This window comes from Epinephelus lanceolatus, chromosome 1, assembly GCF_041903045.1.
Source record: "Epinephelus lanceolatus isolate andai-2023 chromosome 1, ASM4190304v1, whole genome shotgun sequence".
NCBI lineage: Eukaryota > Metazoa > Chordata > Actinopteri > Perciformes > Serranidae > Epinephelus > Epinephelus lanceolatus.
The window spans coordinates 53,285,034-53,297,736 of NC_135734.1; the positions used below are offsets into that span (position 1 = coordinate 53,285,034).

The 12,703-nt window shown below is 42.8% G+C and overlaps 1 protein-coding gene across 1 annotated transcript; it reads right to left on the reverse strand.

Annotated features, from left to right (window-relative positions):
• Positions 1-4,460: 4,460 nt before the first annotated feature.
• snrpb (small nuclear ribonucleoprotein polypeptides B and B1) lies at positions 4,461-11,091 on the reverse strand. Its single transcript, XM_033625693.2, has 7 exons — positions 10,931-11,091; positions 9,293-9,444; positions 5,570-5,681; positions 5,242-5,394; positions 5,032-5,161; positions 4,787-4,912; positions 4,461-4,671 (listed from the first exon to the last, which is right to left on the reverse strand). The coding sequence occupies exons 1-7, from the start codon at positions 10,931-10,933 to the stop codon at positions 4,631-4,633; spliced, it is 717 nt and encodes a 238-aa protein (XP_033481584.1). The 5' UTR covers positions 10,934-11,091; the 3' UTR covers positions 4,461-4,630.
• Positions 11,092-12,703: the final 1,612 nt, after the last annotated feature.

The window sequence follows — 12,703 nt, forward strand, 5'->3', positions numbered from 1 at the left end:
AGGTGTCAGTTTTAAAGTGTTTTAATATCAATTTAATATGCCAGTTTTGTTGTATGTATATATATATATATATATATATATATATATATGGCCTCTTGGACCATTTATATCAGAACGATTACTGCTTTAGCATTAAAATATATCATATTAAAATAGCCTATATATTATTATTATTATTATCATTATTATTATTACTGTCCCCTTACTGTACAAACTGTGAATAAATCTTTATTCCTGATTGTGTGACGTCGCCATTAATGTGTTTCTAGTTAAAATATTGAATTTATTTATTTATTTTTTTTTGGTAGATTGGTTTATGGGGTGATTTTGAAGGAGTAATTAAGTTAATCTTCTCATAAGTGGATGTAATATGTAGAGATGCCATCTCGGCCGTTTTTCTTCGTTTTTTTTTTTTTTTAAAGTCTATATTTTGCTTTACAAAAACGTGAAAAAGCAGCTGTGACCAAGCTATGACGAGGTGAGTAGCATTGTAAGCATAATTAATAGCGATATACTTCAGTTTGTCTGTGTGTTTTTGTATGCAAGCCGGTCTGCTGCGGTCTGCTGACAGTCCAAAATGGCGGCGGTAGGACGAAACCATGGGCGAGTCTGTTGCTATGGGGCGTTCTGTTGAGCTTCGCCTCTTGGTGTCCATGCTCTTTGACTGCGGTGAAGTCGGACAGTTTCCAGCAGCCTTCGGTCCGTACAGGAAGTCACAGACACATTCACATCCTGTCTGGAATGATGTCAGTTCATTAAAGTGACCAGACTCATATATCAGTTTGTTCTCAGCCTCTAGTTGTTTTAATTATGATAGATTAATGTTTTACAGGTGATGTGTAGTTTATGTTCATGGTTCATGAACTCTGCTGTAAATCAGCATCATATCAGTTTGACCTGTCGCCATGGCAACAGAGACTGAATACACTGTGTCTGACTGTAAGCTTCATATTTGATACAAGACAACAGCTTTCATTAAGGCTCAGTCAGATACAGTCAAGGCTTCACATCTGTACACGTTAGTTTAAGAATCCTCACATCCCACTGACCACCAGTCTCTGTGCTGCTCAATACTTCAACAATTAATACAGTCCAGTGTTAATACACAGTAGACTCTGTGTAGTTTATGATGAATGTGTTCAGTCTGTGACGACTAAACTTCACCATCAGTCACACAACATGTTTTCTGTTCACAGAATAAACCTTCAAATCAGAATCTTAATCTCTAAAATTCAACAAAAAATTAAAGTTTATCTGAAACGTCATCTTGTTGAGTCGACATCTGAACCAATCAGCTGTTAGATCAGGTGAGAGCCAGGCGGTGCAGTCGGTGGAGAGCAACTGCAGCGCCTGGCTCTTGCCATTTTATCGCCGTCCATTTTTGTAATACGTCAGAAAGAACCTATTATTATTGTTGTTGTTGTGATTATGATGCCTATAATCGTTTGTCTGTTTTCAAAATAAAAGCTTCACAGTGACAGTGACCAACAGACATGCAGTTTGAATCTCCGTCCTGCTGAGTGCGTTGCATGATGGTCGCTATTGTTTTTCTTTTTCAAAAACTATTTTTTTAAATGGGCTGAGCTGAGAAACACTGAGTTTTTGGTTTCAGAGCAGCTGATCAGGATCAGTTCAATCAACTCTGAGTATGTTCAGCCTGAGAGAGGTGCGTTCACGGGGAGCACCAACAGACATCATCAGCAGAGTCAGAGATTTTAACGACCGCGAAATGAAAAAACAACAACAACAACTAACACGTCAGCTGCAGCTGAACAGAGAGAGGTGTGATGAGAACAGCCTGCAGAGCGTGTTCATATGTGAGGTGATGTGATGTCATGTGATGAGGTCACGTGTCTAACATACAGAAACATGTTTCTATCTTAACAGTGTTCATATATTTGAATATAAGTTATTCAGCTGTCATGTGATGGAGCCCAAACACACTGGGCACAAACTCAACATCAAACACACAGATATTAAACAGACTGGTAAAAGTTTTGTTTCTACTGACTTCATTCTGTCAATATTAGGCTGAGGTTCATTTAACTGCTGTGAAATGACTTCATGTAATCTCCTTTATTCTCACATGGAGCTATTATGGGATGTTGAGTCCCATCAATGAGCCAGTTACACCGCGGAGTCTTTGAATATATGAAAAGTATTAATGAATCACTGCATCATGTGTCCACGTAGATTCATTTCTCATCAACACTGACAAACCTGCAGTTCTTTTTTTAAACATTATTTTTGGGCTTTTGTTGCCTTTAATGTCAGGACAGCATAACGTTATTGGGAGAGAGGGAACGACATGTAGCACAGGACAGCAGGCTGGGTTTGAACCCGCGGCCGCTGCATCAGGAGCTGAGCGTCCGCTCCATCCACTGAGCCACCGATGCTCCGTGGTAATTACTTTAATAATGGATTGTGATTTATGTCCAGGGAAAACCACAACAAGGGTCCAAAGTCTTTTCAGAGCCAGAGACACTTTTCTTACGGGCCGACAAACCGCTGTCTCTCTGATGTGTTCAGTGTCTCTGACTGAACAAACTCAGAGATTCAGTGAAAAAATCCACTTAGTTTTTATTGTTTCACTTCATGTCACAAGTGTTAATAAAGTTAAAATTGTTCAGAACTCGTCGACTTGAGTCTTTTATCAGATGTTAGACTCGTGTAACTTTCACTGACCCACTGATTATTAATAATTCACTTTTATTTTTTGGAAACTGTTTTTTTTCACTGTCTCCACCTGTATTGATCTGATCAGAAATCAAGCTGATTGATTAGAATTGATCTTTAAACCTGAAACATTAGATAACTTGACTTTGGTCTGCTGAGTCTGCCCCTCTGTCTTTACACCCACCAATCAGGTTGTTTCGTACATGTGGCGCCACCATCAGGTCAGCATGTTAACGACTCCTGAGGGGTATTCCAGGTAGGAGGTTCAACAAACTCTGAGTCTAACCCTGAACTCTGAGTTGATTTACTCTGAGATGGGAAACTCTGAGTTACCGGTTCCAGAACAGCTGATCTGAGTTAGTTCAGTCAACTCTGAGTATGTTCACTCTGAGTTAAGCCGACAATAAAAAGCCATCATCAATGGAGCTCCGACTCCACGATTCACCATGGCAACAGGTAAATAAAAGACAGCGCCTCCATTTTAATCCAGTGGATGTAGAGATATTAATGCATGTGTAGCAGACGGTGCACGTTTATCTTTAAAAGAAGAGCCTGAGTCAGAGCGAGGAAAGTGTCAATAAGTTAACCATAAAGTTAATAAAAAAGTTTACTCATCATTTATCAGACTTACATTTCCTTAATGAAGATAAAGTGGTGGAATCTGACTGTGTGTCAGGCTGTAGATACATTACATTATATTAATAATATACAATAATATATTTGTTCAGATTTAATCTGATGGGGAAAAACACAGGAGGCAGAAGATTTAAAACATATAGGCTAGGCTATAGATCAAAGACATAAAGACATGACTGTAAACTCACAGTCTGACCCAGTAATAATATGTTTGGTGATTTGCACTTGAAAAGACTTTGAGGTTAAAATACAGTAGATTTGAAAATGTTGCACATCTATTTGTATCTTGACTCAACAGCATTCAGTGACTTTATTTCAGCTACAAATGTAGTAAATGTAAAGACAGTGAAATGCTGCACCATTGCTCACTCAGAAATATGAACATATAATCCCCAATATTAGGATATAGGAATTATGTTCCATCAGTGCGACCAATGACATCAGTGACAGAGATCATTAGTCATTGATACTACGTGTCTAAAGCTTCATACCCATTTTTAAAATGTAAATAATTAGACCTACACATTATGTGCAATAAACATTTGGGAGCTGCTCTGACAGACTGACAGTCTGATCCTTGTGCACAGTGTTATAAAAATAATAAATATAAAAAGGACAGAGGTTTGATTCTGAGCTGAGGGTGAATTCTCGCTGTGTAATATTTGAATGTAAAGACAAAAGCTGATGTCCAAAGAAATGACTGATGTGCATAAATTCAGTAACTTAAGACAGTCCTGAGTAACAAACTAATATCCAGCAGGATTTAGACTGTGACAGACGGTAAATCTCCGCTAATGAATGCGCTTCCATACAAGCTTTGACACGGACTGAATGAATGAGGAAATGAAACAGCGTGTAAGAGGGAGGAGACAGAGAAACACTCAGGGTTTATTGAAGGAAACCTGTCAGCGAGCAGGTTATGTTCACAGAGTCTGTTACCATGGTGACTGACTCAGAGTTTGATTTACCTCTTTCTGGAACTGAAAACCCAGAGTTTCCCTCATCTCAGGGTTAACATACTCAGAGTTTTCACTAAACCCGCTTTCTGGAATACCCCCGACATTGAGCGTTAGTGATGTAACTACAGCTCAGACACAACGTCTGAAGCTCCGCCTCCTGTAATATTAGTAAAATGATCTGAGCTCTGATTGGCCGTTACTCCAGACTTTTATTGAACTGGTTACCATAGAAACTGAACAGCCGAGGTTCGATTGAACCGTCCTGAAGAAACTTTATTAAAAAACACAAAACCCAAAATTTAAAAAAAAAATAAAAAAAAAATCTATACAACAGGTGAGTCTGAGGGGGCGGGGCTACCTCAGGGCCGGGGGGGCGGTCTCATCCCGGGAGGGGGTGGTCCTATAAAGAGAAAGAGATCACATTTTTTTTTTTAAACACAGTCAATAATGTGATTAATGATGCTGCAATCACATTGGCTGCTCAGACTGAAGTTATCTCCATGGTAACAGCTTACCTCTCATGCCAGGGGGCGGCGGCCTCATGCCTGGAGGGGGCATCCCCATCGGAGCACCTCGGCCTGGAGGCATCCCCATCGGAGGACCCATGGGGGGCCGCATGCCAGGGGGCGGGCCCATCATGCCTGTAACCAATCAACACGCAGACAGTTAACAACAAACCAAAGTTTGTAAGTGGTTAATGCAGCAGCTACCTGGCAACAGGTAAGCAAGAGAGCAGCCAATACATCACATGTCCAGTCACCTGGAGGCGGGGCTCCTCTACCCATCGGGGGTGGGGCTCCTCGTCCAGGGGGATACTGCGTGGGAGCGCCGGCGATACTTGCTCCTGCTGCTGCTGCGGCGACTGTCCCTCTGCCCTGCGGAGTCATCACCTGAAGACACAGAGGAAGCTGTCTTCATCAGAGTGCACGCGCGCACACACAAAAAAAACGGCTGTTGTTGCCATGGTTACCTGCTGTGAAGGTCCGCCCACCCCTCTGACGGGTCCGGCGAGTCCTGCTGGAGCCTGAGGCATCGGAGCTCCTGCAGGGACGCCCCGCCCTGCTGCCCGGCCCACACCTGGACCTCCGGCCACACCCGCCAACGGGACGCGAGCTATGCCGGTCTGGGGGGGGGGGGGGGGGTTTGTTTGAATAAAATCTGATGTTGATGTTGTTGTTTACAGAGCAGCTGAATTATTATGTTTGTTGACTTGTTTTTATTGTGTTTAAATTCTTTAATGACAGACGCTGCAGCACCGCCACAGGTCCGCCTCCTATTAGCTGCAGGGGTCTACTTACATCTTTAGGGGGCGGGCCCTCCACCGTCATAGAGACCAGGTTCTCCCCCCTCAGCAGAACCAGACCCAGAACCCTCTTCTCCTCGCGCTCCGGCTGCTTCGAGTTCTTTGGCCTGAAGGATGAAACAAAACACTCATCACCAAGCATGCCTCAGTGCTGACTACACTCATTACCCAGCATGCCTCAGTGCTCCTAACACTGGAGACACTGGTTTTCTGTTGATTATCTTTACAACCTGGCTTGTGGCTCTAACTAGCTCTAGGAGTCTGGACCAACTCTGCTTAAGAATGAGGATGCAGAACTGACGTCCGTGCAGAAGCACATTTATTTCTCCACTACAGCAGGAAAACATAATGCAGGGCCTTCTCTGCTGTAACTGGATCTAAACACTGTAAACAGACTGCAACCACCCGTAGCATGAACAGGACTGTCTTCACGGTGCGTTCCCGTCCGTACACTCTATACGCCGCTTTACTTCCTACAACATCTACTGCGTCACAGCCACCATCTTAAAGTGAAGGGCTGGACGGTAACAACTGTGAATATGACAAGAAATGGTGTGAGACCAGGTTTGGCAACAGGTCAGTAGCCTACGTGCTCCATTCTGTTAAAATGGTGCGTTGATTAAATGGCCCGTTCGGTTGGTATTCGGATAACTGGGGCTGTACTGGTGTAATGCAATAGCACCACCCAGTGGTGAAACCTGTGTACACGTTTAAAAAAATACCCACTCTAAACGTTTCGAGATTTTTGTACACGAACTCGCCCCTAATCACTGCTGCTGAAAAAAAGGCGAGAGAGGAACGCTGACAGGAAGTTACTCGTGTAAATTTACTTAGTGTCCATACGCACAAAACCAACTTCAGAGAACCAGCAATGACCAAAGCCAACTGTTGCCTCATGTTGCCGTGTCTCGGCAAAAGAGTGGTACATGAACGCACCACAGAGACTCCAGCTGACAGCCAATCAGCTCGTCCGTTCTGCTCCTGCTGAGAGGAAGTAACTCTCCACAGCAGTAGACGGCGGTCGTCTGTATTCATCAACAGGAAGAGCGTCTTGATGCCAGTTAGCACATGAACAACACAATCAGAGCAGATTTACCGTGCGCCAGTGAACAATAACACAAACCATCAGGAAACGTTTCTGCTGAAGAGAAAAATAATCTGACCTGATGGAAGAAGTTGGTTTTGGTCTTTAGCTCCTCCTCCTTTACTCAACTCACTTCCTGTTTCTCTGCTCCTCACCTGAGCTCAGCTGACGGTCAGAGGGAGGTCATTCACCGACAGATTCAACATGAGGAAGGAGCCAAAAAGGTCAACGGGGGAGGGGGGGGGGGGGGGTGTCACACCTCAGTGACGACGGCTGACTGTCGCTTTGATGTGTCATGTCCTGATTCTATCCCATAATAATCACTGCAGTCTGAGTATCACTGTGGTACCAGTGGACTGTCAGCAGTACGTCAGCTCCTCCAGGATTCTGGATCGCACCTGTTCCTCTGCCCCTCAGAGCTGACCAGGAAAAACTTCCCCTTTGAAAAAAGGCAGAGACCTCAGGGAGGACGGATCGTGATGTGTCATCAGAGTCAATCATATTACAAAAGTGGACGGCGATAAAACTGCGAGAGCCAGGCGCTGCAGTTGCTCTCCACCGACTGCACCGCCTGGCTCTCACCTGATCTAACAGCTGATTGGTTCAGATGTCGATTCAACAAGATGACGTTTTAGATAAACTACTAATTTTTGTTGAATTTTAGAGATTAAGATTGTATTTGTCTGATTTGAAGGTTTATTCTGTGAACAGAAACATGTTGTGTGACTGATGGTGAAGTTTAGTCGTCACAGACTGAACACATTCATCATAAACTACACAGAGTCTACTGTGTATTAACACTGGACTGTTACTGAAGTGTTTAACGTCAAAGAGACTGGTGGTCATTCTTTAACTAACATGTGTACAGATGTGAAGCCCTGACTGTATCTGACTGATGTTTAATGAAAGCTGTTGTCTTGGTTACCTCGCTTTCAGACGCACCTTATAACCTGTGTATTATTATTATCATTATTTTCATGTAACTATCTTTTCTTGCTCCATGATAGTTATTTACTTGACTGCACCTTATTTCCCACTCAGTACTGGCTCACTCACAAATAGCTCTGTTGACATATTTATTCCCAGTGGTGCACTTGTCTTTTTTGCACTATACCAACCATTGGTCCAGTATTAGTCCACTTCATTTAGCTCTGTCTGATATTTACTCACTGCTGTAACTTCTATCCTCCATCCTTTTGCACTACTACACTTTTTACTCTGTCCATCCCAGTCAGCTCTGTGTATTTATTTATTTATTTATTAATTGATTTATCTCCAGTGCATTTACTTTTTTGGTGCTTATCACACTACAACTATTCGTCCTTTCTGTTCATTCAGTATTGAGCCACCTCATTTAGCCCTGTTTAGATAATTATTAATATATTCATTTCCCGCTGTAATCGTTGTTCTCTTGCACTATAACCACTCTGCTATTCATTTCTTATTCTAATTATACAATCCTGTTCACATAACTATTCACTGTCACTGGTGAATATATTAAAAACTGCAAATTTGAATGTATATATAGACATACACACACCACTGATAACATTTTTTAAGTGACACTTCTCATTCTTAAAACGTACACTGTACATATTTTATATTTTGTAGATTTGTACATACCTGTGTCTTGTGTATATTATTCTGTCAGCTAACACTTTGTTTTTGTATCTAACCTGTGTCTTTTTGTAATGCTGCTGCTCTGTGCCTTAAATTGCCCCCTGGAGACAAAGTTTTAAATTTAAATTTGTATAAAATATGAAGCTTACAGTCAGACACAGTGTATTCAGCCTGTGTAGCTGAGGCAACAGGTCAAACTGACATGATGCTGATTTACAGCAGAGTTCATGGACATAAACTACAGAAGTTACGTGCTTTATTGCACGCACAGCAGCTTTATGACCAAGGTCTAATTCATGCTGTGATAGGACAGTCTTGCCGCTGGTTGCATACATTAATTTACGTAAGCACAAGGTGCAGAAACAGGCACCCGGGTCCCAAAAGGCTTTCCATCTGTGCCTCTTCTACCCACGCCCAACGCCATTTATTTTCAAGTCCTTTATCAACTATCTGGACGTTTTCCCCGAGTTTCATTAACTTACTTTCCATCTTGATGAGAGTCTACAGAATGGGCTCCACTACAATCTGAAGTTGGCTCTCAAACAAGTTTGACCCCCCCCCCCAGAAGTCTCCGTTTAAAGCGCTTTTACCAGAGCCCATCTACTGTCTGCGACGCACACGTGCATCCTGCATCAACCCCCTTTAACCCTCTGACATCACTGAGCATGTGTCATACAGCCACACAAGGCGTCCCATCCTTGATCTTTGACCTCACAGTCTGACGTGTCACACACTAATGTCTTCATATCGTTCTGCGCGCAGCAGTGTAAACTATAAACACTGCGATGGAGCACAGAACACAGCCCACACAAACACATCACCATGACGACATGTCGACCTCTGTCTGCATTTACATTTTTAGGAACTTTTGCCTGCACCATCTGACGGGTGGACTAGCAATGGAAATCAGCCCTCAGCTACGATTGGGTGCATTTACGTTTTTATTTCTATGAAAATGTTCATTAATGTTCACTGTCGCCCTGGAGACACAAATGACATGGAAGTTTGACCTACTTGATCTTCCTGAACTCGTCGCAGTCGCACAGGATCAGGTTCATGTGTTTGTCGAAGGCCTTGAAGGTGCCAATGAAGATTCGTCCGTCCTGCAGGATGCACCTCATCCTGAAGTCGATGTGCTGCAGCATCTTACTGCTCTTCCCCACCGTCTGACAGCCAATCACACACAGGCATCACTATGACATCATCATCATAATAATTCAGGGTCTGAAACTCTGCTGTTTTGTGGTTATCATTTTTTTTTCTTCATAAATGTTTTAGTAAATTTTTTCGTGACACGTTCCGTCGTGAACACGTGAAATTTTCACCACTGATTTTAGGTTTTGACCAAATGTTGCTCAACAAACGTGACACCATCCGGCCAGATGGAGGCGCTGTACTTAAAGCCCTAACATGTGATTTTGTAAAGGCCACGCCCCTCACACCATAAGACTGACCTTGACTATGACACGTGTGCAGCTCAGTGAGCTGAGCGAACCGTCTCAGGAACGTCTGATGTCCGTCTGACTAGATTTTCCACCATTTTGAATTATTTGAGCAACTCGTCCGACATCTCCCGAACCGTTCTTCTGACCGGTACCAGAGTTTCTGCGAGTCATCACTAGACCGAACTCATTAATATTCATTAAACCTTGATGATTTCTCTGCGTTTAAAGATACTGACCAATGAAGCTTAAAGGGGGCGTGGCTTAGCACATAAATAAACCTGACTCCAGCACTGCTGAGCCAATCAGCACTAACTCCAGCACATCGTCCACTTCAGCACCTGAAACACCGCCTGATGTTTTAATTCATATCGACCGCCAGGGGGCGCAACAGGTGCGAAAAGGGGCGTGGCCTCACAAAGACCATAAATCAAAACCTGTTTGTTTCATCGTTACAAACTGTTAAAATAAAAATAATGAACCACGTGTGAGAAACTTTTCTGAAGTTGCTCCAAAGTGTCCGTCTGTGATGATCAAAACCTGCAGATCGATTACTGATTCTTTCTGTGGATAAAGTTTTCATTAAATCCTCTGATCACCTGTAAACTGATCACAGATCAATAACAGTTCACAGCTCTGTGACTCATTGGGTCGATACTGATTAATGATTATTACAAACACTCACGCGGACACGTGCAGCGGATCAGAGGACCGGTGTAAACTAAACAGCTCCACCGTTAGCATGTAGCATCATTAGCTCAGTGTCTGCACCGGTAACAGCGGTCTCCTCGGAGAAAGTAAACATTATCCAGTAAATGTCAGTGTGAAGGGCCCCGGTGCGGGCAGTGCTGTGAACAAACGTTGATGCGGTAAATGTAAACTAACGCTTCAACCCGCGCGCGAACACTTTTCATTCAAAAGACCTAAGCTAACCGGGCAGCTAACAGCTAAAACACTGCAGCCTATCCCGGGAAATTACCGGCTGCTCGTCACACAGAGCCCCGTTAACGGTATGCACACAGCAGGTAAACGGATTATTGATCTGATTCCTGATGCATCGATTACTTGGACTCCTCTGCGGCTCTTCACCGACGTTCCACCGACGTTTATTCAAACTCCCGCCATTACCGGTATAAAACCGTAAACCGGAGTAAATTCAGTGACCCCCGCGGCGGGCAGTCCGCGGACACTTTGCCCGGTAAACACTCACCATGTTTGCGGTTCTGATGGCTCCGATTCCCGCCGGATTCACCGAACAAACCAAAAAAATTGAGCCGCGGAGGTCCCGCCAGGCCCGTCTTTATCACTGATACACAGGAAGTGACGCAGCAGCAGTGTGTGCCGCAGCGGAACTGTTCCTACCCGAACAAAGGAAACACAGAGAGTTCCCACATATGGTTCTCTCCCGGCCCGCAGGTCAGTTTATTTTAGTTCCTACTTTAATCTGATGATTAATAGGCTCGTTGGAGATGAACTGCGCCTCGCCTGGAAAGTAGACGAGAGCAGGCGGCCGCAGCGGGGCGGTGACAAAAAGCCGCGGTGAAGTCGGACAGTTTCCAGCAGCCTGCATTCCGTACAGGAAGTCACAGACACACTCACATCCTGTCTGGAATGATGTCAGTTCATTTAAAATGAATATCAGTGTTTGGTAAGCTACTTGGACAGTGTAGTGAGCTAAGCTACTAGTTACTCTAATATTAAATGAAGCTTCACTACATCAAAGCTATCACCCTCAGAAATGTAGCAAGCTAAGCTACAGCAAAATGAAAGTAACTAGTGCAACTACATCCAAGCTTTTTACTAAATTGAACCAACTTCGTGCCAAGTCAGTGTTACCATACTGATCAATAAAACTATCAGTCAAACAGATAGGCAGGTAAAAAAGTTAAGTTCAATTGTTTATTGAACAGTGAGCTGCACTAACTCACAACACGACTCAAAACACAACAGCAAGAATGAAGACCTGCTTCAAACAGTCACAACATGGTCAAAAACATACATGCGTGTATGTATGTGTATGTACACTGCAAAAACTCAAAATCTTACCAAGAATATTTATTTCTAGTCAAAACAAATCTCATTACAATTGAAATAAGACTCATTACCTAAAAAGTAACTTGTTTTTAGACAATTTTCACTTGTTTCAGGAAAATTTTCACTTGAAATAAGTAGAAAAAAATCTGTCCACGGAACGAGCAAGTTTTTTTTTTCTTATTGCAAGCAAAAAAAAAAACTTGCTCCATGGGCAGATTTTCATACTTATTTCAAGTGAAAATTTGCTTGAAACAAGTATTTTTAAGTGTAAAGAGATTTGTTTTGACTAGAAATGAGGCTAGTAAACACATTTTAGTAAACACATTTTTGTAAACACATTTTATAGTGAGCAGCATACACATGTATGTCCCCTACAAATCCCAACCGTGTTTACAAAGTTTGAATGAACAAGATGGACACAAAGGAAACGGAGGCTGCGCATTGATCCTTTTGTCTCTGTCTGCAGGAACGAATATAAATCCCATTCATGATGCAGTCAAGCGGATCATGTGCATTATTAACCACAAAACAAGCAAATACTTCATCTTAATGACATATAACACTCATTATGCTTCAGCTGAATCCTCTAAGCAAATGACCATGTTGAATTGAAATTAGTTTATCACATTAAATGTCCGAAATTGTATGACATTGCTCCAATGCGTTAAACCAATCTTTGCGCATAATCACACTGGTATGCCTTGGCAAACACAGTGGGACTGCTGTACAGACCGTTGGTCTTTCTTACTCTAACCCTGGTTATTTTCTGAAAGCACAGAGCAAAGAAATGTCTTTTTTTCTCCCCCGGTCTGCTGTCAGCAGAGAGCGGCGGCTGCAGCGGGGATTTCAGCACCACGGAGGACGCGTGTAAAAAGACTTGACAAGCGTCTCCTTTAAATGTGTTTGCTGCTAGAGAAATTATATATAATAAATGAAGACAGTGACATTT

Bases quoted from the DNA above. Each gene is read 5' to 3' on its own strand.
- snrpb (XM_033625693.2), bottom strand. The intron at 5,682-9,292 runs GTAGGTCAAACT...TTCATCCTTCAG, and splicing joins GACGAGTTCAGGAAGATCAA to GCCAAAGAACTCGAAGCAGC. The intron at 4,672-4,786 runs GTAAGCTGTTAC...TTCTCTTTATAG, and splicing joins GCCGCCCCCTGGCATGAGAG to GACCACCCCCTCCCGGGATG.